The 27,888-nt window shown below is 41.6% G+C and overlaps 1 protein-coding gene across 3 annotated transcripts; it reads left to right on the top strand.

The window, feature by feature from the left end:
* The first annotated feature begins 13 nt into the window (after positions 1–13).
* On the top strand, positions 14–27,883 carry LOC128401298 (uncharacterized). 3 transcript variants are annotated; one of them, XM_053364138.1, is made up of 6 exons: positions 14–120; positions 5,485–6,386; positions 12,050–12,150; positions 20,318–20,477; positions 24,877–25,111; positions 27,628–27,883. In XM_053364138.1, the coding sequence occupies exons 2-6, from the start codon at positions 5,562–5,564 to the stop codon at positions 27,795–27,797; spliced, it is 1,491 nt and encodes a 496-aa protein (XP_053220113.1). In that variant the 5' UTR covers positions 14–120; positions 5,485–5,561; the 3' UTR covers positions 27,798–27,883. The 3 variants fall into 3 exon arrangements, with proteins under 3 accessions (XP_053220113.1, XP_053220112.1, XP_053220114.1); XM_053364137.1 differs by lacking the exon at positions 14–120 and adding an exon at positions 3,470–3,570; XM_053364139.1 differs by lacking the exon at positions 14–120 and adding an exon at positions 3,471–3,570 and having other exon boundaries at positions 24,931–25,111.
* The last annotated feature ends 5 nt before the right edge of the window (positions 27,884–27,888 follow it).

Here is a 27,888-nt window from a genome sequence, read left to right as displayed (position 1 = left end):
GTCTTCTGCAAAGGGCTGACTCGGACCCTCCTCATCTTCTTCGACTTGGCTTGGAAGCTCCGCATCAACTTCCCCTATCTCTACATCGTGGCCTCCATGATGCTCAACGTCAGGCTACAGGTGACCCTCGCCTTGTGAGGGACGGGGAGGGGGGTTGGGGAGGGGGCGTTTGAGGGGGGAGGGAAAGGTGCTCTCCCCACCCCACACTTCCCTCATGGGTGAGGGTGCCGGCCTCTTCCGGCCGGTTGGTTGGGTGAGGGTGCTTCCCTATAAAGCAAAAGCACATTTCTGAACTTTGAATTTTTTATACTGTATTTTATGCTGCTTCTACAACTAAGTGTTTTAAATTTGTTGTTAGCCGCCCTGAGCCTGGTTTTCTGAACCGGGAAGGGCGGGGTATAAATAAAAAATTATCATTATTATTCTTAAAATTAAAAACAAACCATGTGTTTTTATGTATCTTCCTCTTTTAGGGGTTATACAAGGTGAGTTCTTTGAAAGAGGCCCCTGGATACAGAGTACACATGTTCCACAGGGCCTCTTTTAAAAGACTCACCCTGTATATCAGTGCTGGATTTACGTATAAGCTAAAAAAGCTATAGCTTAGGGCCCCACTCTTGGGGGCCCCCCAAAAAAATTAAAGGAAAAAACTGGATGTGCATTTCCAAAATAAAAAACAAATAAAATAAAACCTACATACAGCAACAGTGTTTTGTGTTGTGTAGGCTCCTATTTGTTATGTGCCAATGGCTTTAGATACCATATAGCATATATTCAACACAAAAAACAGCGACAATTTGTTGTTGACAAAGGACAGCTGGACATATAAAGGGCCCCATTACCTCCAGTAGCTTAGGGCCTCACTAAACCTAAATCTGGCCCATATCCCACCTTTCCCCCAAGGTGAATGGCTGTTCCCTATTTGTCACCCCTGCTCTTCCTACTTCATCCTCACAGCAACCTTGTGAGGTAGTCTAGGGTTGAGCTACTGGGGTGAGGAGTGGAGTTGAGAAGGAAGGAGGCGCTCCTTGGACTGTCCTCAGCTCCCCACTTGAGCCGTAGGGCTTCAGATTGTGGGAGTCCGTGCTTGCATACCGAGTAAACACGAATGAACCCATCTGTTAAGATGTTTCCTGGGCAAACACCTGTTCAAAATGGCTCACAGTCACAACAGGAAATGAAAATGGTTGAAATTTACGAAATAGTTTTAAAAATTACTGCATTTTGTAATCTGGCTTTTCTCCAGTACAGTCATACCTCGGGTTGGATGTGCTTCAGGATGAGCGCTTTCAGGTTGCGCTCTGTGGCAACCCGGAAGTAATGGAGCGTGTTACTTCCGTGTTTTGCCGCTCACGCATGCGCAGACGCTCAAAATGATGTAATGCGCGGAAGCGGCAAAACGTGACCCGCACATGTGCAGACGCACAGTCGCGTCTTACGTTCTATTCAGTATGCGAACGGGGCTGCGGAATGGATCCCGTTCGCATCCCAAGGTACCACTGTATTCACACTTCCCGCCTCAGTCCTTCATTTTATTCTTGTGAAGCCAGTGGTGTAGTGGTTAGAGTGTGAGGCTAGGACCTTGGAGGCCAAGGTTCAAATATCTGCCCAGTTATGAAACACTGGCATATTTTATTGGCATAATCAGAAGCAGTATATAATAATGTTGCTTTCTGGATGATAGAAAAAGGTATATTTTGAAGCTGATATTTCCTCAGTTATGTGGTAAGCTTTGATATTGGAACCTGTGGAAAGTGGTGTGCTCACTGCTAAATTTTACTTAATTTGCCAAACTTTGGGCAGTGTGTCTGCATGTTTTGCTCTTTCTGTTTTTTTGTTCTTGTTTGTATTTGTTGCAAATGGGGCACCATGGCCATTGGGCTAAGAAAGTCAAAGATTACTCAGATTCTGACCATTCTCTTGATCTCTTTTTCTAGTACTGTAGATGGATCTGTAACTTAAAAAAAAAAATCAAATGTAAGAGTTTGGGTTTCTTAGTAGAAATGTGTATTGCCCCCTCCCCTCACAAATTATACACCTGTTTTTCCCTCAGAGGTCTCAAAGAGAATCTGGGACATTATCAAGGAGGGCACAAAGCATATTACCTTCCCAGCAGTTAGTTACATAAAAAGAGCTCTTGTGTTACTATACAAAACCCTGAGCAACTTGGGTCCAAGTAATCTTAAGGACCACTTGGAACATTATATTTTAGCCTGATCACTAATATCATCTGGAGAAGTATTGAGGGTTGTCCCGCATGATACAGAGACCCAGCTGGCTTCAGCCAAAAGCTGCACATTTAGAATGACTGACCCCATGCTATGGAATACTCTTCCAGCAGAGATTTGGCAGGCATCCTCACTTTTGACAACTATCTAAGATTATGGTCTGAAGTTGCATGAGACAGCAACCTTACTGACTCCAAGATAGTCATTGTCTAGTCATTGCCTGTATGGGAGACCACAAGGGAACCCTGTGTATGCTCCCTTGAGTTCTATGGAAGAAAGGTAGGATATAAATGTAATTCAATAAATCATGTCATACATTTTTGGGGTAATTGGTGGCTTCACTGATCGCAGTCTGTCCTTGGTGTAATGTGGGAGGTAGTGCATTGTATTCTGTATCTGTTCAAATCTATTTTCACCCTTACTGTTCTTAGTCCCTTGCCATGGGTGTGGTTTCACAGATTTGCCTGGAGTGCTGTGATAGGAACAAACTGGGTGGGAGGATGGAGAATTTTCCATGGCTTCTATTTTTTTGTAGAAAATTCTCTGTTTCATAACTTGATTAGTAACAATGAGTGGGTGCCTATAGCAAATTTATTATTAGGCAATCTTGGAAATTGCAAAAATTTAAATTTGTATTATATAGAAATAAAAAACATGCTTAATAAAAGAAATATGCTTAAAAACACTCTCTAGGGCATCAGAATTTTGTTCTGATGCAGATTGATAATGTTCCAATGCAGACCACAAAACTAATTTGCAGTTTGCATTTTTTCCCAGAAAACCAACATCACTGGTAGCAAGATTGATATATCTACCTGCAAATTGGCTTGTCAAGTTGCAATAAGAACAAGCGTTCTGTGTGACCAAACTTACATAAGGGTCTGTTTATATCAAGGTGGTCTTGATGTGTTAAATAGTTTTGCTATAGCATGACCTCTTCATCTGCTGATTTTAAAACTGTATGTAGATCAATGATTGTTGTTCAGAAAATGTGATGCTCTGCATTTTGATACATGCCCTGTTGTTGCCATGTTAAGATGGAAATTCCTACAGTCTCCTGGTCTCTCTTCTGCTTAGAGGAAATTATTCCTTGTTCAGTAGAGAAATCAAGCCACTGTTGTCTCAGCAGAAATCAGATTTTTTAAAAATGAGACTTCTCCAACATTTTGCTTAATATTTTTAAAGAAATTGTGCTCTGGAATGATTCTGGATTGTGACATCATAATTTACCTCCTGGAATCTTATTGGTTGAAGTTAGCAATTGTTATGACAGTTGCGTTGCATCAGCTCACAAAAGAGCAAAACTAAATTACAGTATTCTAGTCGTAAAGCGAAACAGAAGGTAATGTGTACTAGAATAGAGGAATGTTTGGTTTTGAACTGCCTTTCTTTATGATCTCCAAAATGAGTACAGGCACACACACACACCCAACTTGCGGTTGACTTGCGCACAACCGAGTATGTGTGGTGCTGGGAAATAATTAAATCATATAATTCATACCCGGAAATGGAGGGAGAGAGCTGGAGAGTCCTTGGAGCCTGAAGAGGACTTCAGTGAGGGCAGAGAAGAGACTGAAGGCACAACCGGGCCTTGCTTAGACTGCACAGCCTCTCTGCCTAACAGCTGGTGTGTGGGGTAGCGCATCACCAGCAGCTGCTTTTCTGCTCATCCTCCAGCCTCCTGCCAGCCCCAGAGCTTCAATTCCAGTTGAAGTTGTTTTTTGGTACAGTATTTTTGATCTGGATTGGAGAGAGAGTGGTAGAGAGGGCATTTAAAGGGTTTTTAGAGGGTTCTCTCCGCTTATGTGATTTTCACTTACGTGCGCAGGATACTAGAACATAACCCCTGCATAAGTGGGGGGGTCGCTTGTATAATACCCACAGGGTGGTTTATGAGGATAAGGAGCAAAAAGTAAAGACAGAACTTTCTGTGGTAAAAAGTAAGTGGGTTCAGAAGATATGGTATTGATAGATACTCTTACTCTAGAATGGGATTTCTGTTTGCCTAAAACAAATACTTGGATATGAGATGATGGTTAGAGTTTCAACTTTAAAGCTGTTTTCTCAATAGATTAGCAAACCAGTGTTAGAAACTGAGATATGGAAGCTAGGAGCTAAATGACACCTTAATCTGAGGTTATGGGCGCAACAACGGAATGTCTAGGCAAATTTTTTAAATAACAAGAATACAAAGCTGAAAATGAATGAACTGCAGCTAAAATATTATGTTCATTTTTCACATGGTCTAGTCCTTTCCCCCCTAATATTCTCAAGAGGGTCTCTTCTCCAGTCTCCAGAGAGTAGCTGGAAGTGGGAAGGCAGAAAAAGGTCCTCCTTCCCTTCCACTCTGCAGTTTTAATCTGAAATCTCAGGCGCAGTGCTGCACCCAGAGCTCAAAAACTGCTCATGCTAATGAAATTCCCTTTCGCAAAATGCACCTAGAACAATGAGAGTTTCGAACACTGTAACAAACTGATTTATGGTAGTAGTAGTAGTAGTAGTAATAATAATAATAATAATAATAATAATAATAATAATAATAATAATAATGGACTGCTTTTCCCTTCCAAAATAAAGGGAAAAAGTCATTTGATCCAGGGACAGGCCACACATATATTGGCCTATTTCTACCTTTTTTCTTAATGATGACACAGACCATTCATAATGTAAGAATATTCTTCACAACTGTGAACAGGGCAGTGGGGTGGAGTAAGTGAACACAAGCTACAACAATTAACTATAACGTTGTTCACTGCTTCTGCTCAGGCTGCGCAGAAAAAAAGCATCTTGGTTCCTGAAATTCATTCTGATGACGCAGGTAAAATGTGACTGATAGAATTATACAGGGTGTGGTCTTAGTGTGTGAAAACAGTCAAGATCCAAGGATCTCCAGGCATGCACCTCCAGATGGTGGAGATGTCAGGCGCCATCCTGGAGCCCAGGCATCTTCACTGGTTGCAAGTGGCCAGTAACCAGGGTGCAAAATGTGCTTGGCACCTGGCTAATTTTGAACACTGGAGAGGGAAATAGACTTCATACAAGCCAAAGACCACTTGTGTACATAACAGTAAATGGGCCATTTCTTCAGTATCTTAGAAAAACACCTGCAATGAGGTTTTGGTAATGTGCAATGATTTAATCAATTAATCTTTCAGTTCATTTTAATCTGCAGATTAGTACATTAGAAGAAATTTTTGTTGTGCTTTATAGCCCTAGTGACAACAAGTAACTACTTCTGTTTTTTGTGTTGTTTCAGGTACATATTGAGATTCACTAAATTGTGACTTATGCTACAACTAAAAGGCATTCCATTATTTACTACAGTTCAGTACAATGCAGAGTTTGGAGGACAGACGGGTGATGCATATCTCTTATATTAATATGGAACAGGAAGATGATGTAGGACACCAACACCTGCGTAAAAATGCCCTGAATGAGCAGAATGAAATTCTTCGTCTTCCAAATATCCAGTCGTTAGTGAACAACTCTCACGTGGATAATAATCATTTGCAAAAGGAGTTCTTCTCTCTTAAGATCAGGAACTGCACTCTGTTTAAAGCTGTCCCATTGCCTCATATTGGCAAGAAAAGGCCACCGCGATTGAATGATGCGGCGAATGGAGCTGCGTCTTCCAAGGAATCGCTAGGTCCACTTTTTTCTCCTGAAAAAGATATATTTGAAAAGCTCTTTAAACACTTTGATAGCACTGCAGTGACAGGCTGGCTGGAGAAGGCACGCAACTTCATTAGTGACATGGGCACGTGGAGTTGTTGTGGAGATAACTTTGTACGCTTTGCACATTTCTGGCTGTCTGAACTCCAGTACAACCACAAAGAACAACTGTTAGAACTGGAAATGGGAGTTATTGAGGATGAAGTACGCCTTGCTTTTGAGGGGTCAGACTCCAAGGAGTTCCAGCCATCGGATTTGAATTCCATTCTTGCAGCTGCGCTGAGTGAATATCCCATCGGACTTGTGAACGACCAGAATCCATATGTTTTTCTTGACTATTTAAACCTTATGTCTTCAGCGGACACATCTGAATATAAGGAAATGCTTTCAGCTATACAGTACACAACCAAGAACCCTCAGATAGCTCAGTGGTTGCTAGCTATACGAGCATTTGCACTTGCAAATCTCTGGCATGCAATAGTGAAGGTAAAAATGCAATAGTTTTGAAATGCTAGTGCCAGTTTGTTGCAGTGTTCCTTGTAAAGTACTTTTAAGATCTGTCAGTGGCCAAGAGAGATAATAACAAGTGTTGTAGTAATAACTTTTAGGCAACCAACATAAAAAAAAGCTTTAGAGAGTTAGTGAGCTGTCATACCTTTTATTATGGTGTATGTTGATGGAGAAGATTTCAGTATTTTCAGGCCTGTTGAGTAAAATGTGTAGAACTGGCTGATAACAGGCATTAAGGACCCCATCCTGTTGTTTCTTCTGAATTAGTATATAAATATTACAAGGACAGGGTTGTATCCAATACTAGTCCTATTGCAATTAGACCTATTGAAATTAATAGACATGCATAATTTAGGTTTATTAATTTCACTGTATCTACTTGGAATATAACTTAGTTGGATACAACCTGCCATGTCTGAACTTTGTACCCCTTTGGGCTGTTTCAAATGTATTATGGTGACAAACCTATATTTTTCATTGCATCTACACTCGTCACGAACAACCCCAACTTTCTGCCTTGCGCATGATAGTTGAATGCAAGTATTGTGAGTGTACATTACTTTTTAAAACATAATCTGTTAAATGTCTCTGTTGAGCCTTTCTAAATCCACTTGCCCTTGTTCACACTATGAGATAGTTCAACTGTAATGCCAAAATTGCCACCATCTGACAGATGCATTATTTGCGAGTGGCCACTGAGCCAGGATCTGCAACTGTGTCTTGAACTGTTTTGCAAACAGCAGTTTGGTCAAGCTGGTTTGGCATTCCACCCCAACAAAAATCACCATTGCATCTGCTCTTGGAATCCGTTGTTTGATAATTCTCTGAAAAGACAGTGGCGGGGGAAGCTGCAAAGCCCATGTTTTCCCTGTTTGGCATTTCAATTGAACAAATCCTACGAGAAGTCTCCCTACTCCAGCAACGTTAGTAAGGTCTTTTTATTCTAAGCATATCTCTGATACTGAACACACTCATGTGCTTCTTTTAAAAGAGCTGGTTACTCTAGAGCTGTGAAATTTATCCACAGGCAATGAATGTGTCTAGAAGTCAGCACAAATGTCTCATTATTAATCTCAGCTGTATTCGTCTGGGGTGGAGTGTTGGCCATGGTGCCTGCCAGCAGCCACTTAAAAAATTGAACTTTGGCAATGCAGATAAGCATCTTGCCTTGGCTGCTATTGGCATTGAGGGAAAAAGAATAGGTGAGGCTGCCAGGGATCCTTAGGGCTGGTTCCATTGCTACTTATGACAGTGGTTTAACTTGTTCCTAGGCAAAGGTCTTTAGGTGACTAAGCATGCTGTTAAACTGTTTTTAAAGGTGATTGTACACCAGCCTTCCCCAACCTGGTACCTTTTAGATGGTTTGGGCTACAACTCCCATTGACCATAGCCATCATGGGGAATGGGCATGGAAGATGGTAGTTCAAAACAAGGTGCAGGAGGAAGACTGGTGTTCAATATTGGGTAAAAAATTGCCATGGATGCAAGCCTTCATCCTATTTAATAAAATAAACAAGAGTTGGAATGCTATAGGAATCTTGTGTCACACTCTTCTTATTTGTTTTATTTTTCCTAAGAGGAAATTATTATTCCTAAGAGGAATAGCTGTGCTTAGTTTCTTACAGGAAGAACAATAACCAAGTGTCATGGGGCACCCTAAAGACTGACATACATTGTGGAATAATTTCTTGGGGATCAGCAATTTCATATCCGTATTCTCCCTCTTTTTGTGCATTTGATGAAGTGGACTCTGGTCCATGAAAAATTTTTCCATATTAAATCTGGCAGTCTTTAAGGTACTGCAGGATCCTTTTGTGTGTGTGCTTTGCTACCAAAGTCACGAAGACTTCTGTCTCCTTGCAGCTTTTTACTGATTTTTGCGTGCACACACATGCACTCAACCCCAAATCAGAATGCTTGTAATAAAAGCCTTAATATGAAATTGTGGACTGTGAGGAAAGTCTTCCATTTTAAAAATGACATTTTAAGCTATTAAGAAAACATGTTGGATAGGTGACTTAGTAATTTTCAGCTAGATCTGTGAGGCAATATATATTACAGATGTATAGCCCTTATGTCTTTTAACAGCATTCAATTTATAGTTCTGTCCCTAACAGTTCATTGCAGAATTTTTATCCATATGCCAAATATATTGTGTATATATAAGCACCACCAATAAGGCTTCTTTTTTCCCTTACCCATAATGTAGTTATTCCAAACAAATGCCAAAACTACTGCTTTGTCTGACTATATGTGAGTTTAAAAGATTGGATGACAACTTGATTTTTTTAAAAAAGAAATCCATATCCAAATGAGAACTAAATGTGTTGCAATAAAAAGACTCTTAACCAGTGAGCAGAATATAGCTGCCCCCTTTAGGTGTTAGGCTCTTTGTGGGCCCCTATATGATTGAAGCATCTGATTGGGTGGAGGAGTCAGTGGTGGTATCCAAATAAACTGTTTTGCTGGCGCTATCAGCTCCCCCAACCCATCAGAACAGATCTGCAGGGTGCATCCGGAGAGCAGAGGAGAGGGTAGGGAAGTTTCATTGTGCAGCTAACACTTCTTGTACTAGTGGAATAGCTGGCTCTCACTTTTGGCATTTTCCCAATGTGTAGGATGTTGGAGGAGCAGCCAGGCATGGTGTCAGGGCACCATGTTCCCCTGTATTCGTTTGTTAGCCCTTCATGTGGCCAGTGTGTGACGAGAACTAATCAAACCCTTGAAAGATAGAGAACATCCACCCACAAAGTACAGGAGTATTCACCGGTGTTTAGTGGTATGGTTATGCTCTGCTTTCAGCAATCATCTTTTGTTTTAAACCTTTTAAAATCCCCTTGAGCCAGAGCAGACATAATGTTTCCCATCCCTGAACCATGCTTAAAGTTTTGAAAATGCACCATAGGTTTATTAAATTCCTTTCTCCCCAACCCTTTTGCCATACTTCATTGTTTTGCCAACATTCAACAATAATGAGGATTTGCTCCTGACACTTTGGATTTGAAGTCATAGCTAGAATCTGGTTTCAGTTCCTGGATTAGGACCAAATCCTAGTTTGTGTTAACCATGGCTAGCATCCATGTACAATGGGTAACATCATCAAGCCATGTTTAAGTGATGAAAGTAATGTATATTGACTCATTGTCTGGAGATTACTTATCTTTAACAGAAGTTTTGGCAGCTTTACTTTCTTTGCGTTTGGCTGGCTTCTTTCTGCAGTCTTGCATCTTGCACTGGAACATTAACATAACTCAGGTGTGCATTGGTTTTCTGTGCATTTGTCATGTTGAGGTGTCAGAATAAGCCAGTGGAGCACTTACGTTTTAAGGCATTTATGAAGGCAGAAAGCATAAATCTTAACTGGAAATCTTAGTTAACTATGCTTCTTGTTTAGATCATAGCTGGGGGACAGTTGGTGCTCTGAGTGTTACAGGACTACAACTCCCATCATCCCTGATCATTGGTCATTCTGCCTGAGGCTGATGGGAACTGGAATCCAACCAGTTTTCTCATTTAGATGCTGATGGATATTTTAACTGTCATTTAGTTACTGTGAAATACAGTGGTACCTTGGTTTAGGAACTTAATCTGTTCCGGAAATCTGTTCTTAAACCAAAGCGTTCTTAAACCAAGGCGTGCTTTCCCATTGCAGTGGAGGACTCAATTTACAAATGGAAAACACGCAACATGTTCTGCTTCCAAGGCAAAGTTCACAAACGAAAACATCTACTTCTGAGTTTGCAGCGTTCTTAATCCAAATTGTTCATAAACTAAGCTGTTCTTAAACCAAGGTACCACTGTGTCCCTGTAGGCTTTCTATAGCATGTTGATCCCATAGTCCTGTAAAATGTTGGTTGGTTTTACTTCTACCCATAGCAATTGCTTGACAGCAGTCCTGTTGATACTCTCATCTAGAGGCATAAATGGCGCATTTAGGTGTCATTTGGTAACAGAGGCAGAATTACAGGGATTTGGTAGAGCTTTGGGGGAAAGAGATTTCAGAGCCCTCTTATTGTTATACAGTTCAAGAGGTGCCCCCCAAAAGCAGTGACTTTCAAGAGCACCTTTCCCCGCATACCTCATAATAATCAGAGACATAGGTGCTTCTGAAAAATTATCACAAGTGGTCCAAAATATTTGAAAACTGAGGTAGTAATTGAAGCACCCTTGCCCTCTCTGAATGACACTTCTGCTTAAAAAAGGCTGCATGCATTCACCCTACCAAGTTGCATTTTGCAAAATATCAGAAACCTTTGGGAATAGATAGACAAAGTTGCATCTTAAAGCTCTGTGTGTTTAAAAGCCACAGGTGGCTCTCAGTATTTTGCTGTAAAACATCTCATCAGTCCAAGCTGCAATAATCATTACGGCATTAATGATACAGACTCATATCTGGGGGACGATGCAACAAGTTCTGCGAGCCCAATAAAACTTTGGGTTTGGGTTACTTGAATAGCAATGCATCGTGGCAAAGTTCTTTTTGAAATGAAATGAAAGTTTCCAAGAGCCTGCTGGCCATAGGGTTCTGCCTAAAATGTGTGTATCTGCGTGTTGTATGTTAGCTTTCTAGAATCTCTCTTTAAATGTTTCGAGTGAATTTAGTGCACTTGTACTTTTAATGAAAATTGTGTACCTGCCTTGAATTTTGACTTTTAAAAACCTGGATGGTAGTTGAAACATTCCAGCAGAACTAAAAGGAAAGTGGGTTTAGTTACTAACAGTATGATCCACAGCTCTGTTAAGCTAAGAGAATGTTCAGCCTGATCGGCTATTTATCCCCTTGTGTGTACTCAGGCTTACCCTCAGCTAAGCACAGACATGGGAATATGACTTTACCTTTTATTTCAGAGGGACTATCAGCTTAGTCCTAACCACATTTGTTATTCAGATGTCCCATGCAGTCTGAAGAGGCTTACTTTTCAAGTACATACATTTAGAAGTGAAGCCTACATTGGCAAAGATTTGAATACATCTCCTTAATTAGGCTGTGGATTGTATTGTAACAACATACTTGTAGAGTCTGCACTTTATACTAGGGTGGGGTGGGGAGGAATCTATTTTTAAAGAAGTTTCTTGCACTACTAGAATTATTTAACTGTATTTGCTGTATTTAAATGTATTTAGCTGACAATGAAGGCTTATATAAATTCTTGATGAGGGGGTGAGGAGTAAGGGTTGGGTATAAATCAAGGAAGGGCATATTTAATATCTAATTAGGGTGTTCACCACTTTTACTGCATGTGGCTTCTTGGTCCACTTTTGTGGAAAAAGAGACTTTAAAACTGAAGACAGTTTGATCTCCTAGAAAGCCGAGGCAGATTTTGGAATTATTCTCTGTAAATGCCCTTTTTAAGCTACGAGTTAAAACAACAACTGCATACTTGCACCTGAGTGAGTTTTGCCCTTTTGAAAACGGGTTGTAGCAACGTGAATGGTCCCTGAATTGCTTTCTAAATGTCCTTGAAGGTTTACTGTGAAATAGCAAAATATCATTAGAAGTCTGGGGGACGGGGAGGACTAATGCCCACTTTGCAGACTCACATGCCTTATTCATGTGACATATATTCTCTAGACGAGTTTATATTTCCTGAATTAAATTATAAGATTATTTGCTAAATGTCGTGCTTTTTAAAATTCAGTTCTATAAGGCATTGGTCAAAACCCAGCTCTCTTCTGAACAACCTATCAAGAGTTCTGTTTCTGCTACTAGAAAGCAATCCAGCGAAGTGATTAAAGAAAGGTAAGATTACTTGCATTTAGAAAGTGAAACTTTTTGATAGCATATTTCCTGACTTAATATTGTGTTTAAACTAGAACTGATGCAAAAGCTGCACTGCTTTGTGAAGTCATTGGGCACCACCCACCATGATGTATAATTTTCCACTTGCCCAGCCGAGTTGGTGGCTGGTGGATTGTGGCCATTGTCTTAAAGTTAGGTTGTGCTTTATATATATATATATATAAGCTTGAACTGAATATGTGCCTGTACTAAATTTTGTATGCAACGCCAAAAATCACAGCACAATAATGATTTGTTGATGTTTGTCAATAGTCTTGCTTATTAGTCCTTTTTTTTAATAACCACACAAGTATGTAGGAAGGCTTTTTAGAATGTAGTATATAAGTTGGTAATGCTTATAGAGGCTACATATCTAATTCACAGTGAAGCCTTGCATGACTGAAATATTTCCTGTACGTGACTCACCAATACTCACTTGCTTCATAGAAGAAACTAACATAGCATTGTATGTTCTGTAGAGCAAAACCGTGTGTGTTCCTTTTTCTTCCTCCTCAAGGGTGCAACTTCTGAAATCAGCATCCTATCTGCACCATTAATTAATACCAATAGAATTTGTGCAAGGACTCTATTGAAATGGATTGATGTTCTTTCTTATTCAGCACAGCTTAGCCAATTGCATTTCTGGGTTTCTCCCTCTATGCACAGTAGGGCACTGGGTGGGATGCCAAAACGTCAGGGTTTCAAATCAGTCAGACATGGGTATCATACCCAAATGTGGGAGAGTTCTGCCAGGCCTCTGTCCCCCCTAATCCCTCAACAGAACTGCAGATCTAAGCAGTATGAAAAACAAAATAGATTTGCACCTCCAGTATATCTGTCCAAACCCCATCAGTGCACATCAGTTAAATGGGAGCCCAAGAGGTGCACTTAGACCACTCATTTTCTCTACTGCCTCCTGACATTATCTGCATGCATAACAACATAAGAACCTCAAGGGTTGCATCAAAGGTTCACCCATTCCTGCATCCTGAGTCTTTCTGTGGCCAGCCTGGTGCTTCCCAGGCATGACAATGGCAGCACCCTCCCACGGTTACCGGTACGCCCCAGCCACTGGCATTTAGTGAAACACTGCCTGGGAGCATGGAAGTTTCTATGGCCTAGTCTCTTTTCTTTAGTTTTGTCCAATTCCCTTTTCAAAACCTCTAAACCTACCCTGAGGCCCATTTCCAAAATGCCTTGTGGCAGCAAGTCCTTTAATTGCTACAAAATAAAAATTCCTTCCAGCAGCACCTTAGAGACCAACTAAGTTTGTTGTTGGTATGAGCTTTTGTGTTCATGCACACTTCTTCAGATACAACTGAAATTTAATTGCTATGCTTTGTGTGAAGTGTTTTCCCCATGCCTTTGCACTAGGATGGGGCAACAGGGGAAACAGAGCTCCAGTGAGCATTATGGGATTCCTCTGCACATGCTGTGCCTGTGCACCACTGGATTTCCTATCAAAAAAATGTTTATAACTTCTGCTCACAGGTTTCTCTAGTAATAGTTCTAGATTTTGATTTGGACCACTGTTGAAGAGATGCAGCAACTTTCTAGATTTTCGCATTTTATTAAAAATAGCTTAATGAATGGGGGCTCATGTACCACATTCAAACTATGTTTAAAAGAGAGTTGCAACCCAGGAGTGCATTGGTATCTGTACAAATACACTAATTTCCAGAAGCTGATGGTGGGATTGCATCCTTGCACCACAGGAGGGAGATAGAGGTCAAATTCAATGTTATTAAAAATGTTGCAGCATTTTTAAGTATCTATATATCACCTGCGAATCTGCTGAATTTTAAACTTTTCTCTCACTGTTGTCATAGCAATTAGCATAATATATCAAAGCTGAAAACCATATATATGCATTGTGATGGTTTTAAAATCTGAACACGAAATGCTGCTGGGTGGTTTTTACTGAGCTGCGTGGAAAAAGAGAAATAAAAAGTTGTGGTCGAAAACCCAGAACCAATTTGCTTTTCCTGTCTTTTCCCAGTCTTGTCATTCTTCTGTCTGTCTCGGCAGGAAACGACACTGCTGTCAGCTATCCTTTTCAATCTGTCTTTCTGCTGTCACATAAAGTTGAAAGGGCAGATATACTGACACTGTCCAGGCTCCAAAGAACCGCTTTGAGGCTTTTTACAATCAAGCAGTGTATAAACTGTATGAAATAAATAAGTAGATAAACGATGGAACAAGCTCTGTGGGGCCTTCTGCAAATAGTTGTCTGTCCTTTACCTCTTGGCAAGGAGAGTTTCACAATCAGTTTGCAATAGGTGGTGGCTGCAGTGATGGTAGTCAGAAGTCTGGAGCAAAAAAATCAAATACCACTCTGTGTGTGTTTCATAGGGAGTTGCCAGCCAAGTATTGTCTACTCTGATTGGCAGCTCTCCAGTCCTCAGAACCGCCTGGTACCTGATCCTTTTCACTGGATATGCCAAGGATTGAACTAGAATCTTACCAGTCAATCATAGTATTTCCTTTTAAAAAAATAAATAAACTGTATATTTTTAGTTCAGTGGCTATGCATCTTTGGAAAGGAATGAACAGACTAAAAAACTAACAAGGCACATCGTGGATGTGGCAGGTATATAAGAGAAGAAAAAAATAGCATAAGTATAGATTTTAATATACTGAAATAAATAAAAGGCCAAAAAAAGAGCATTGACATCTAATTGTAAGATGTATTTTAATAGAAATTGTATTTTAATATTTTGCTAGAAGCCGCCCAGAGTGGCTGGGGAAACCCTGCCAGATCGGCTGGGTATAAATAATAAATTATTATTATAATTATTATTTATTGTAAGGAAATAATTGAGTGGGGAGGGGAATAGACACATGAGTTAACTCATGGATGAGGAAAACAAATAGGGGAGAACACTAATTAAAGCTGCTTCCAGATGAATTCATACTTTGCGGGGAGACTACATTGAGATGGGATGATTATTAAGGTACATCATAAAGGCCTACCAAATACAAGCATAATCCTCAAGCTCTGCTGGCTCTTGGTATTCTGGTTTTTGAAACTGTTTTAAATATTTTTTTGATCTTCTCCCCTCCACCCCAGAATAACTGTTTTTCATACTGAATTTTAAGTTGTAACCTGCCCTGGGACTGTATAGCAAAGGGTGATAAATGAAATCTAATGATAGTTATAAAATATTGAATGTGGTGGACCAAGGGGGAAATATGTCTGTGTAGATTGCAGAAGCGACTGAGAGGTCAGTGCAGTGCAAACACACTTATTGGTACTGCCAGTGTGTTGTGTTTGTATGGCACAGACCTCCCCACTCCCTTCCCCTCTTCCTGTCAGTAAGCAACAGCTACCCACTTGCTGGAGAGCTGGCATAGATGCTACACCTAACCCAGTGAGCCAGTTGTGGTAGATTGATAATGCCCGCCCTCCCTTACAAAGCGATTATGAATTTGCTTGAAATGCAGCAAAATTTCCCGGGGGGGATAACAAAACTAGTCTTGGTATGATTTGCTTTTAGTTTGAGGTTGCCTTGCTCATTGAAGATTTCAGAGGTCCATAGAGTGATATAGAGCATGTGCTTTTGCATTAATACAGAATAAATATTTAAAGTAGGTGCAAGGTCATGGTATTGAAAGTGCTACGGACAACACTACATTAGTTGCTTTTCCTTTGTGCAGGAGGCCAGTTCTAGCAAAATGCACTAGAGGGAGCTCATGTATGTGGTACTGGAACATATCTGGTCAGCTGTTTTATGTTGTGTTGCAAGCCTCTCCTCACACATTCACACATTATGCGTTGGCAGAGGCCAGTGTCCCCATACATCTCATGCTTCCATATGTATTGTGCTCCCTTGCACATTTATATGAAAATCTTATATCCTGTTAGCCAAACGTACTCGCCCCCAGTTACAATTATGCACAGTTAACTGTGCACTTCAAAAGAGAAAAGAATGGCCCGTCAATTGAACCAAAGTTAAGAAATGCACAAATAAACTTCCGGAAACCCCACATTTTAATCTGTATTTGATGGGGGATTATGCTGATTGGGACTGATGGGAGTTGGAGTCCCAAGACATCCATTGGGCATCACATTGGCTACCCCTAATGTAGCACAATGCCTCTGGCACCCATTATTCCTGACTTTGGGACTTGGTCAGCTGCACAATAATATTCTCCTGGAATGTCTTGTTGAATAAGGCAGGTAATAAATCCACCATATAAATCTGTGCAGCAGAAAGGATGCAGGTAGAGCTGGAGTTTGGAATTGTTGCGTGTGTGTGTTTTTAAAACAATTTTTAATTGATTTTTAAACAAATACAAATGCAATAACCATTAAGCATTTATCCAGCAATACAGCTGATGGTGTTCGTTTTAGGAGTTTGATACGGTTGAGTTCTTGCCTGCCCAATAGCATCACAGGAAGTTAGGCTCTAAAAATCAAAGTAGTTTTCAGCTGACTGTCCCTAGGAAGCATATGTTTTTATGCCAGACTTTACTGCTTTACAGCTGCTGGTGAAGAGTCTAGCTGTGTGTAAGACTACTGAGGGAGAGAGAGAAGCAAATGGAAACACCTCCTCTGATCAGGGCCCAACTGAGAACCAGGAAGGCGTGGACCCCCCCCCCCATTTCTATGAAGCAGGTTGTTGCCTGTGGCACCTCATGCTGCAATAAATCAGTTTGTCTCTATAGTGCCCCAGATTTCTCAGCATTGCTGCAACAGATGTATTGAATCACTCCCACCTTGTGACATGCTGACGGTGAGGTTGCATTGGAGTGGAATTGCTGTCAGCAGCAGCTTTGGTTTCCTTTGATGTATGGATTCTCATCTGCAAGTTAAAAGAATCCACGGGTTTGTTGATTTATTCTCAGCCATGGTTCATAGGCAGATATTTGCATCAGCCACCAACCATTGCAATTTGCTTAGAAAGTGCCAATGTGTATAAATACACCTATGCGTATAAGATTGCCGTACTATATTTAAAATTATACCATTTAAAACCGGGAGAGCATCCTTGTGGGCCTTATTTTAATATCAGTCACTAGAAATTATGCCGTCCCAGGCTTCTTTGATTTAGGCTCACCCATGAGTTAGAGAAAAGCTCTGAAGATGGCCTGTCCTTGTCAGAGAAGTTTTCAGCTTCTTTTGATCTGACAGAGATCAGGCTATTTAGCCTGGAACAATTCACTGCGATCTCAGTGTTTTCCGAAGTACTTCCATCCACCTACTGATTTTATTTAATTCTAGGCTATTACCAAGCTAGCGTACTTGTGTGCCCCTTCAGGTCACTTGATATAACATGCATAGCCTTCATTCTACGATGCTCAGAAATGACCATAATTAGAGCGGCCCTAGCGATTTCTGTCCAGCACGGTTTGCAGACATACACAGGCATTCCTAGATGTTGCTCAATCCTCAAATGCGTTTGCATCCTGTCCCTGTGTGAAGAAGGAGCAGATGTATTGCTGAAGAAGAATGCAGAGCCAGGTAGACAGGAGTTCTGTCAGCGTTCAGCCCTGCCCAGACCTTGAACCTCAGGTCTCCTCAGGGGCAGGACCTTCTAGCAGATCTCACACTCCAATTGGAACATCCCTGCCACAGCTTTGGAGGTCCCCACACCATTTGTCTGGGATCCTGGTTGATTCTTAAACACACACACCATCTTCCCTTGGAGCAGAGGTGGCAGCAAACCAGCCATGCAGCTTCACTGCTGCTGGTGAAGTGTTTGACTAGCTGCAAGTCAGGCTTTGACCAGACCCTGAGAGAAAGGGGCAGGATGGGGCCTTGGTCTTAGTTGTTTCATTGCTGAAGCATTTGCTCTCCTTCAAGCTCTAGCCTTCCTGACCTTGGGGAAAGGGACTTCTACTCATGCAGAAGCTTCTTCTACTCTTTTGTGATGAGAATGTTCCATATATGCATAGGGATGTTCCACGTATCGTTATTATTATCATTATTAATTTGTACCCTGCCCATCTGACTGGGTTGCCCCAGCCACTCTGGGCGGCTTCCAGCATATATAAAAACATATTAAAACATTAAACCTTAAAAAGCTTCACTATACAGGATTGCTTTCAGATGCCTCCTAAAATATATATAATTATTCATCTCCTTGACATCTGATGGGAGGGCATTCCACAGGGCGGGTGCCACTACCGAAAATGCCCTCTGCTTTGTTCCCTGTAAACTCACTTCTCGCAGTGCGGGAATTGCCAGAAGGTCCTTGGTGCTGGACCTCAGTGTCCGGGCTGAATGATGGGGGTGGAGATGCTCTTTCAGGTATACAGGGCCGAGGCCATTTAGGGCTTTAAAGGTGAGCACCAATACTTTGAATTGTGCTCGGAAACGTACTGGGAGCCAATGTAGGTCTTTCACGACCGGTGTTCTATGGTCCCAGTGGCCACTCCCAGTCTAGCTGGCACATTCTGGATTAGTTGTAGTTTCTGAGTCACCTTCAAAGGTAGCCCCACGTAAAAGCGCATTGCAGTGGTCCAAGCTAGAGATAACCTTCGCATGTACCACTCTGGTGAGACAGTGCGCAGGTAGGTAGGGTCTCAACTGGTGTACCAGGTGGAACTGGCAGACAGCTGCCCTGGACACAAGTATGCAGGAGTAGTTTCTCCTGTAGACGGAAAACTATATGAGAGAATGATAATACTGTGGGTGTTGTGTGAGAACATGCAGACACACATGCTGAGATTGCTGTGTAACCAAAAAATTATATATATGGGAGTTGTAATCTAACAGCATCTCAAGGGACACAGGTTCCCTTCCCCTGAACTAGACAAATTGATTTTTCAAGTCCATAAATAGCTAGTCATTGATTTGGAAACAGTATACTTGCTTATAGTTTCATTCAAATGAAGGAGGACGTTGGGTCTTCCTGCTTTTTTGCCTTGGTTCCAGCTATTCTCCAGCAGCAGTATGAATCCTGCTGTCCTAAGACTGGCTTTTGAATTGAATTCATTCTATATATTGATGAAGAGCGTGAGAAGATCCTGCTGGATCAGGCCAATGGCCCAACTAGTCCAGCATCCCAGTGGCCAACCAGATGCTTGTTGGAAACTTGAAAGCTGGACCTGAGCACAACAGCACTCCCCACTCCTGTGATTCCTAGCAACTGGAATTCAGAGACAAAATTGCTCTGACAGTGGACATAGAACCTAGCCATTGTACATACACCATCAAATTGAAAGAGACAATACAGTGTAACTAAATTATTTCCTAATACCTTTTGGAATAATAATAATAATAATAATAATAATAATAATATGAAGACACAATACATTCCTTATCGTTTGCTATTATTAAAGAACATACGCTGACTTTCTCAAATCAGTTAAGTACTTCAAAAAAATAATTTTAGGTAAGGTTGATTTACTCATTGAGCAAGCCAACACTGGTATAAACTTACATGGCAATACATCCCTTAGTGTGAATCGTAAGCATATTTACATGGAAGCAAGGTCCACTGAAGTCAGTGGGACTTGCTTCACAGGTTAGGGGGTGGCTAGCCTGTGACCCACAAGATGCCCTTGGATTTGGCTCCCATCATCCCTTACCATTGGCCATGCTGGCTGAAGTGATGGGAGCTGGAACTCAATGACGTATGAGCAACCACAGGTTCCCCATCCCTGATCTAGGTGATGTAGGTGAGATGACTGGGTCTGAATCCCAACTCTCCCTAGGGCTTTATGAATGAAATTGGTTTCTGCCAGGAGCAGGGCCTTTTTAGTTATGAACCCAGAGCTTTGGAACACTCCCCCTCAAGAGGTTATATTCTGATCTTCTTTGATCATGTCTTCAGATATATGTAAAAACCTTTGGGCAAGATGCAGAAAGCAACTTTGTGTTTACCCAAAGGGCTCATATATATATATTTTTACCCTGTTGGTTCACTGCCACCACTTCTACTTGGGACATTGAACTCCCATCTCCTATTGCAAACTGCTGTTGAAACTCTCCAGAGGGAGGGTGGCTTAGGAGGAAAAGTACCAAATTAAATGCATAGTTATTTGGTGTCTGGCTGTTGATCGGACATAACAGTGGCCAATCAGTTTGCATGGAATGTAAATGATCGAAATAGTTTTGCTTTTCTGTCTTCTTTTCCAAGCAGTGTTAACTGTTAACATATTTGCTTTTTCCCCTCCTCAGAGCTTTACAGACAGTTCAGTTGGGATATGCAGATGTCTTGGATTACCTTGTTAGAAGCCAGAAGCTTGATCTCAGTGTTGCTGATGAAAAGAACAGAAATCTAATATTTTTAGCCACTATATATGATCAGTCAAAGATCTTGGATTATTTCCTTGAAATGGTCAGTCACTCAGAAGATTCACATTTACATTTATTTTTTAGGTTTTTGAAACTCTTATTATAAAGCAGGAGGTGTGGAGGATGTTACGCCTGCAAACCTATGCACATTTACATGGGAGTAAGCCATGTGGGAGAGAATTACATTTACTTCTGAGTAAGCTTGTCTAGGATTGCACTGTAAATTGCTATTTAGGTGTAACTTTGATTCTGATCTGCACTCTCCATTCCTTTAGATTTTAAAAAATTCGGATTCATTTTTTGTGATAACGTGAATTTGCAAACATGTCACATTTACACTTTAGATGTTTTGCCATCTACCGTATTTTTTGCTCTATAAGACTCACTTTTTCCCTCCTAAAAGGTAAGGGGAAATGTGTGTGCATCTTATGGAGCGAATGCAGGCTGCGCAGCTATCCCAGAAAAGCAAGAGGGGTTGCTGCTTTCACTGCGTAGCGATCTCTCTTGCTGTTCTGGCTTCTGAGATTCAGAATATTTTTTTCTTGTTTTCCTCCTCCAAAAACTAGGTGCATCTTGTGGTCTGGTGCGTCTTATAGAGCGAAAAATACGGTGCTTAAAGCAGGCGAGGGGAACATTTGGCCCTCCAGATGTTGCTGAGTGACATCTCCTAGCATCCCAGGCCACTGGCCATGTTTGCTGGGGCTGATGAAAGTTGTTCTTCAGCAACATCTGGAGGACCAAAGAATCCCCATATCCAACCTAAAATGTCTTTGGTACACATCTGAAACTACAATGTGTGAAGCAACCTTCAGCGGTGTGAGGCTGAGTTAAATGACTGCTTCTGAAAACTGCACAGCTGTTGATCCATTATCCCCCAAGGGTAATGTGCAGACTTATGGAGTGGTGATTGTTCAAATTCCACATGGTGTTGCAATTGTCTTTTTGCAGAAGCAGGCTGGTGTCAACTTTATTAGTTCAGGGAAACGTCTGCCTCCCAAACTCAGTAGCATCTCTCGGAAATTGTTTTCCTTGGAAGCGTGAATTACAGGGAGATGAGCTCCTCAATAAGCTCAGAAGTCATTTACAGTGAATTCCTCGGCTTATCCACTCAGAAGTAAGTTCCACGGAGTTCAGTGGGACTTATTTCTAGGCAAGATGAGCACAGAACAGAAAAAGGCCAGTGTTGCAATCGGAATTATTATAAAAGAGTTTATAAGACACCAGACTTACAATGGATGCCATAAGTATTGAGAGGCTCTGCAGAGGTACTGTTCCTTCTTAACACCCAAGAGGTCATCATCGTCTTGATCAAGAGCCATCATTATCTTCATAAATGGTGGCGTTGGTGATGATGACAACAATTACTGAGGAGGTTATACAAGTTGAGCATGCTCAGTTGGCATGGAATGCTGACCTGGGGTGGGGGCGAGAGCAGGGTGATGGAGTGACAGGGAGAATGAAAAATCCAAGCCACTCTGCCTCTGGGTCCTGCATCTCGCATTTGGGTCCCTCCTCCAGCTCACTCCATTTCAACACCAATTCTTTTCTGCAACTACGTTCATCTCAAAATTTAGATACTGCTTGAATAAGTGGCTTACAAAAGCTGTGCAAAGCTGAGCAGTTAAAGAACATTAGAAGAATTCTGCTGGATCAGACTGAAGACCTAACTTCTTAGTCCAACATCTTACTTCCCACAGTGATCAGCAAGATACCTCCAGGAAGCCAAATCGCACAGGGAATGAAGGCAATAGCCCTCTCTTGCTACTCAGTGGTATATTGCCTCTGAATTTGGAGGTTCTATCCTAGAAAGCAGCAAAGGAGCAAACACCCCTCCCCCCTCCATTACTGGATCTCTGTTGCTACTTGGAGAAAAGACATTTTTTTCACATACAAAATGAGAACTGAATCAAAGTGGAAATTAAAACAAGGCTGGGACTTCTCTCATGCACCCAAAACCAGCGTTAAGCAGGATTGATCTCTCAGCTGGTGCATGGAGAAGTCAACCCTCCTCCCCCTACCTCTACAGGCCAGCCTTGACAGGTGGGCATCATCACCCACCTGTCAATCATCTGATGTAATTAAGGTGTCTGGTGATTGACAAGCGGGCCCACCGCCTGTCATAGTTGGCCCATGAGGTTGCCAGTGGTGGTGGGAGATAGAGATGGGAAACCTTTTTGGCCTTCTGGGCCAGATCTTTGTTATATGGCAGTGGTTGCCCATTAGCCAAGTACTGTGTACCCCCTGTTTTTCAAAAGCCAAGCCATGGAAACCCTTCTTTTGAAATAATGGATATCTCTATGGTAGTTTTTGTTATGTGAATTGTGCCACAGACCCCCTGGGTGGGTTACTCCCAGGGGTCCTCAGGCCACCAATTGGGAACCACTGTTATATGGCATTTGCTTTTCCATTTCATTTGATAAAACTGTCCTGTCGTTGCAAAGGCAGAGAGGGCTTCTCTTTCTAAGCTCCTGATAGTCCAGAAAGCTATGTGCTCCACAGGGAAGGGAATGAACTTCCTTTTGTGGTGAGGTCACTTGGGTAAAGGGTAAAAAGGTTGCTGTTGCCTCCTAAGCAGGCATTGCTTCCTAGTGCCTGGATTAGCAGGAATCCTGCAACTCCCGTGCTGATGCACAGTTCTATTTTAAACTGCCGTACCCTGAGTCATGACGGTCTGGAGTAGTATTGCTTCCCTTGCGTATTGCTGTCTTTCCATGATTTCAACAGGGATCTTTCCTATCTCGGGCTCTTTAGCTAGAGATTGCAGGAATTGAACCTGACACTTCATGAGTGGGAAGCTTCAGATCTGCCAGAGCTGTACCCCACTCCACACTCTGTTGATGCACTGCGATAGTGAAGTGAAACCTCCAGGTTCAGAGGCAGTATAGTGCTAAATAACAGTTCCTGAGGGGCAGCAAGAAATGTGTGCAATTGCCTTCATGCCTTTAGCGTGGTCTTCCCAGAAGGTACTGACTCTGCACTGTAGGAAATGAGACGCAGTACCAGTTGGACCTTTGGACTGATCCACAAGGGCTTGATTTATGTCACTGTAAGTCTTTTAAAATGCATGTCTTTATACGCCTCAAATCCCCAAGCGTTTTGTAAAACTCCAAAACCGTCAATGAGATTTCTGATGCTGCTGTACTTACGTAGCTAAATTTATTTCAACATTGGTTCTAACCAAGGTGAGGTGGGAGGTTTTTTTTGGGGGGGGGGTATTTTTACATTAAGACCTAACCGAATAGCAAAACTTATTTCTCCAAGAGTTTTTGAGGTGGTTTAGAGATGGAAATTACTTTAGTTTTAAAATTTCAAGGCAAATGAGAATTAGAGATGAAAGTGACCTAGAAATGAAAAAATTTAATGCATTGACAAAATGGGTCCAGCAACAAAATTTTGCAGCATGGAGTGTTTCTGTTTAGGGTTACAACCAACCATTTTCTTTACTGGGAGAGCTCTTTTATTCCTTCCTTGGGTTTTGTCCAGTCCAGCATTCTAGGTCCATTGAGCATGCTCAGTCCTTATTGACCTGTTTTTAGGGTTCCCCCCTCAAAAAAATATTTATATGTCTGGAAATCAGGGTTCTCAAAAGCCTGCTGATACTTCCTTTGGTGTGGATATGTGCAATTTTGGCTACATAAGGCTCTACATTCACAGAATGAGTTTGCTATTAGTATACAATGGTACCTTGGTTCTCAAACTTAATCTGTTCTGGAAGTCTATTCCAAAACCAAAGCATTCCAAAACCTAAGCCACACTTTCCCATAGAAAGTAATGCAAAATGGATTATTTCATTCTAGACTTTTAAAAACAACCCCTAAAACAGCAATTTAACATGAATTTTACTATCTAACGAGATCATTGATCCAAAAAATGAAAGCAATAAACAATGTACTGCAGTCACACAATCGATCCATCAGTAGCCGAACTGGGTCCCATACAGTCACAAAAACAAAACAAAAAGAGCTGCAAAAACAAAAATGCAAATTAAATAGCAAAAACAGACAGACCTCAGCGTAACACTCAAAACGTAAGTGTGGCACTCAAATCGGAAGCATAACACTCAAAACAGAGCATACTCAGCTTCTGAAAAAAGTTTGCAAACTGGAACACTTCTGGGTTTGCAGTGTTTGGGTTCCAAGTTGTTTGAGTACCAAGGTACCACTGTACAATATACTAGCAGTGTTGCTCAGGAATTCTAAGAAACCAAAAAATCAGTGCAATTTTGAAAGGTTCAGTTCGCCATCTTCATTCTAAATGGTGTCCACCTGTATCCAAACATAGGTGAAAACCTGCTCCTTGATCTCGTGAACCATTGTGCAAAATACACTTACGATATCTTAAGAGAAGGCGTTCAAATGCATAACTTGCAACATTTTCCCCCAAATATATAGTAGATTATGTAGGAAAGTGCACAAAATGCCGGCCTTCAGATTTTATTCTAGCTGGCCCTTAGCTCTGCTTCGGTGGGTGAGCAGTATTTCCTGCTAATTTTCCAGGCTCTTCCTGTGCCCAACATAAACCAAGTAGCAGAAAATGGAAACACAGCACTTCATGCCTCAGTAAACACTGGAAAAATGCATCTTGTGTCTTCGCTCTTGCATTACCCTGGAATTAACGTGAACGTCCCAAATCCACAGTGCGATGGGGCTACTGCGTTACATCTTGCTATTGCTTACGGTAATGCTTCAAACCTTTTTTTAAAATAAGTTTTGATTTTAAGGTAGTTCTGTCATTTTACAAGTGCAAGGAGGTAATACAGGTGTTTTGCCCCTCTTTCTTACGGCCAAATTACAGGAAACAGTGGAGATTGTGGTCATATAGAAGCAGTCCAGTGTCAGGGGGAAATTGGGAGTTGGAGGAGGTTTTTACAACCCTTTCTCCCTATGCATGGGGTAGGGAAATCTCAGGATTGGGGACCAAGTCTCTCTGTCTGGGTGGAAAGCCTAGTTAGCGCTTCCCCAGCTTTGGGAAGGAGTTGGGAGGGCTCTAGGACCCCACCAGAGCCCTCACGCCCCCTTACCTGCCTTTGGGAAGGCGGGGTTGGGGGTGGGTTTGGCTTTGCACAGGGTGTCATAGTACCCAACTCCACCACCCCCTCATCCCAGGCCACACCCCCTCACTGGCCCTGCTTCATGCCCTGAGATTGCCTAGCTCAGGGGTCAGCAAACTTTTCCAGCAATCTTCTGCCCCACAAATAACCCAGAGATGCATTTTAAATAAAAGCACACATTCTACTCATGTAAAAACACCAGGCAGGCCCCACAAATAACCCAGAGATGCATTTCAAATAAAAGGACACATTCTACTCAAGTAAAAACGTGCTGATTCCTGGACCATCCACAGGCCAGATTTAGAAGGCGATTGGGCTGGATCCAGCCCCCGGGCCTTAGTTTGCCTACCCATGGCCTAGCTGGAATGTGCTCCTAAACTCTGACAATGCATCTTGCATGTCTGGATGGAGGTTAAGAGAGGGGGTGTTGGTAGAAACTAGCCAACTTCACAAAGGTAAATGTTACATGTGTTGCTCTGCCTACTTTTGGATCTGGCACCACCCACCACTGGCATGTGGCCCTTGGAAGGTTGCCTAGAAGGGAATGTGGCCCTCAGTTTGCAAAAAGTTCCTGCCCTGTGACATTTTCCTGATGAGAAAATCATTCCCACCCATTTGCTCCCTAAAGGAAAGCATATGCATGCTATTATCCATAGGTCTTAATGGGGCAAATAACAGCTTTGGGCAGTGGTGCCATCCTGGCAGGGATCTGGGCAAATGTCTAGGGCCCCACTGAATAGAATTGACAGGAAGATCCCCAAATGCAGCCTTGCCAGCTTACCACATTTTAAAAGTTAAGTTCTTGTTAGCATCTGTCTGTCTCGAGAGACAATGGAGTGCACCTCTGGGGGTGAGACTGAAATCCTATATACCTGTTTACCTGGGAGTGAGTCCCACTTGACTCAGTGGGCGTTTCTTTTCCGTAAGCATCGGATTGTGTTATAAGTGATGTAATACACATTAATACACAGTGACTGCATGCCTGGCATCAGGGTGTGTGTGGAGAGGTCAGTTTCATAAACCACAGTGCTAAATATGCTACAGAATAGGGACACTGGGAACTCTACTCCAGCACTGCCATCTTAGAGGAGCTCTCTTAGAAAAGTTTCTATCTGCTCCCAGTGCTGGGTTCCTTTATCATTCAGGTGTAGGGGAGGGAGAAGCAGACTACATTAACAGTGTTAAGTAGATCTCAAAAAACTTGTTGTCTGCCCTGTTTGACATGGAAAATTGTTATGCATGCCACATACAATACCATACATACCTGTCAGGTTGTTTGTTTCTTTGTTTTAAATCCAGAAAATCTAGTCTTGTCCCTGCCCTGATCTTAAAGTCCCAACAGTTTCAAACCACAACAAAATTTAAAGACAAAAAAAAAATCACAAGTATTCTAAAACGTGCATTAATATTCCTAAAGGTTGTGTTAACATAGACATCATAATTAAGATGCTTTCTATTGTCATGTTTTAAGTCTGAAAGGTAAATTTGAAATATTTCACTTGCTAAATTCTAATCCACATATCTATTGCTAAGCTAGTTAGGAGGTGATTATGAAACTTTGCTAAAACAGATAGATAAAATCAAAAGTCTTTGAAGACCTGGATTAAGTTCCTGAGATCTGAGCAATACCACAGATCATCAAGTTGAAAGCCCAGTGTTAATTGTTTATTTTCACAAACTTATAAAAGTTGATTTTATAGCTGGAGAGGGCTTAGTTGCAGAGCGTACACATTTGAAGCAGAATGTTCCAAGTCCGTTCCTTAGTCTCTCCAGTTTAAAAATGAACACCAGGTAGCAGGTGATGGAGAAGACCAAGTAATAGTGGAGAGCCTCAAAATGTTGTGAGACTCCCAACTCCCATCAGACTCAACCAGCAAACAGGGATAGTGGAAGTTACCAATACCTGAAGGGTCACTAGTTCCCCATCCCTGTCCTAAATTGTTGGAATTTGTTGGCAACCCTGTCTCTCCGGAGACAAGGGAGGCATGCACCTTCGGGGGTGAAGTCAAACTATTGCAGAGCATGCTAGATAGATAAACTGTTGATATTGCTCTGTGTGAGGCAGCTTTGTGTGGTTGTAGAAAATATATTCTATGCCAAAACACATTTACCTCATTATTTCTCTCTTTTAAAATCTATTTAGGGCACCTGGGAATTTGCTATTTGCTGCTGAATGCCACCGCTGATGTAGAAAGTCCCATGGGAGGGTTGACACCTTTGCAACTTGCCGAGATGTTTGGGAATGAAACTATAATCGCCCTTATCAAAATGCACGTAAAGAAATTTAAACTTGAAAATAAAATGTTTGCCTGATCATCTTGTTGAACAACATCCTGTAGAATTTTTGAAAATATACCACCTATTTTAATTTTTCTATTAAAGCTTTTCCCCCGCACAAACTTGG

This window comes from Podarcis raffonei, chromosome 14, assembly GCF_027172205.1.
Source record: "Podarcis raffonei isolate rPodRaf1 chromosome 14, rPodRaf1.pri, whole genome shotgun sequence".
Taxonomy (NCBI): domain Eukaryota; kingdom Metazoa; phylum Chordata; class Lepidosauria; order Squamata; family Lacertidae; genus Podarcis; species Podarcis raffonei.
This window is presented reverse-complemented; position numbering and strand designations above follow the sequence as displayed.

Excerpts from the sequence above, each read along its gene's own strand:
- LOC128401298 (XM_053364138.1), top strand. The coding sequence starts at position 5,562 with ATGCAGAGTTTGGAGGACAGACGGGTGATGCATATCTCTTATATTAAT. Across the intron at positions 6,387-12,049 it reads TCTGGCATGCAATAGTGAAG|TTCTATAAGGCATTGGTCAA; the intron begins GTAAAAATGCAA and ends TTTAAAATTCAG. Across the intron at positions 25,112-27,627 it reads ACATCTTGCTATTGCTTACG|GGCACCTGGGAATTTGCTAT; the intron begins GTAATGCTTCAA and ends AAATCTATTTAG.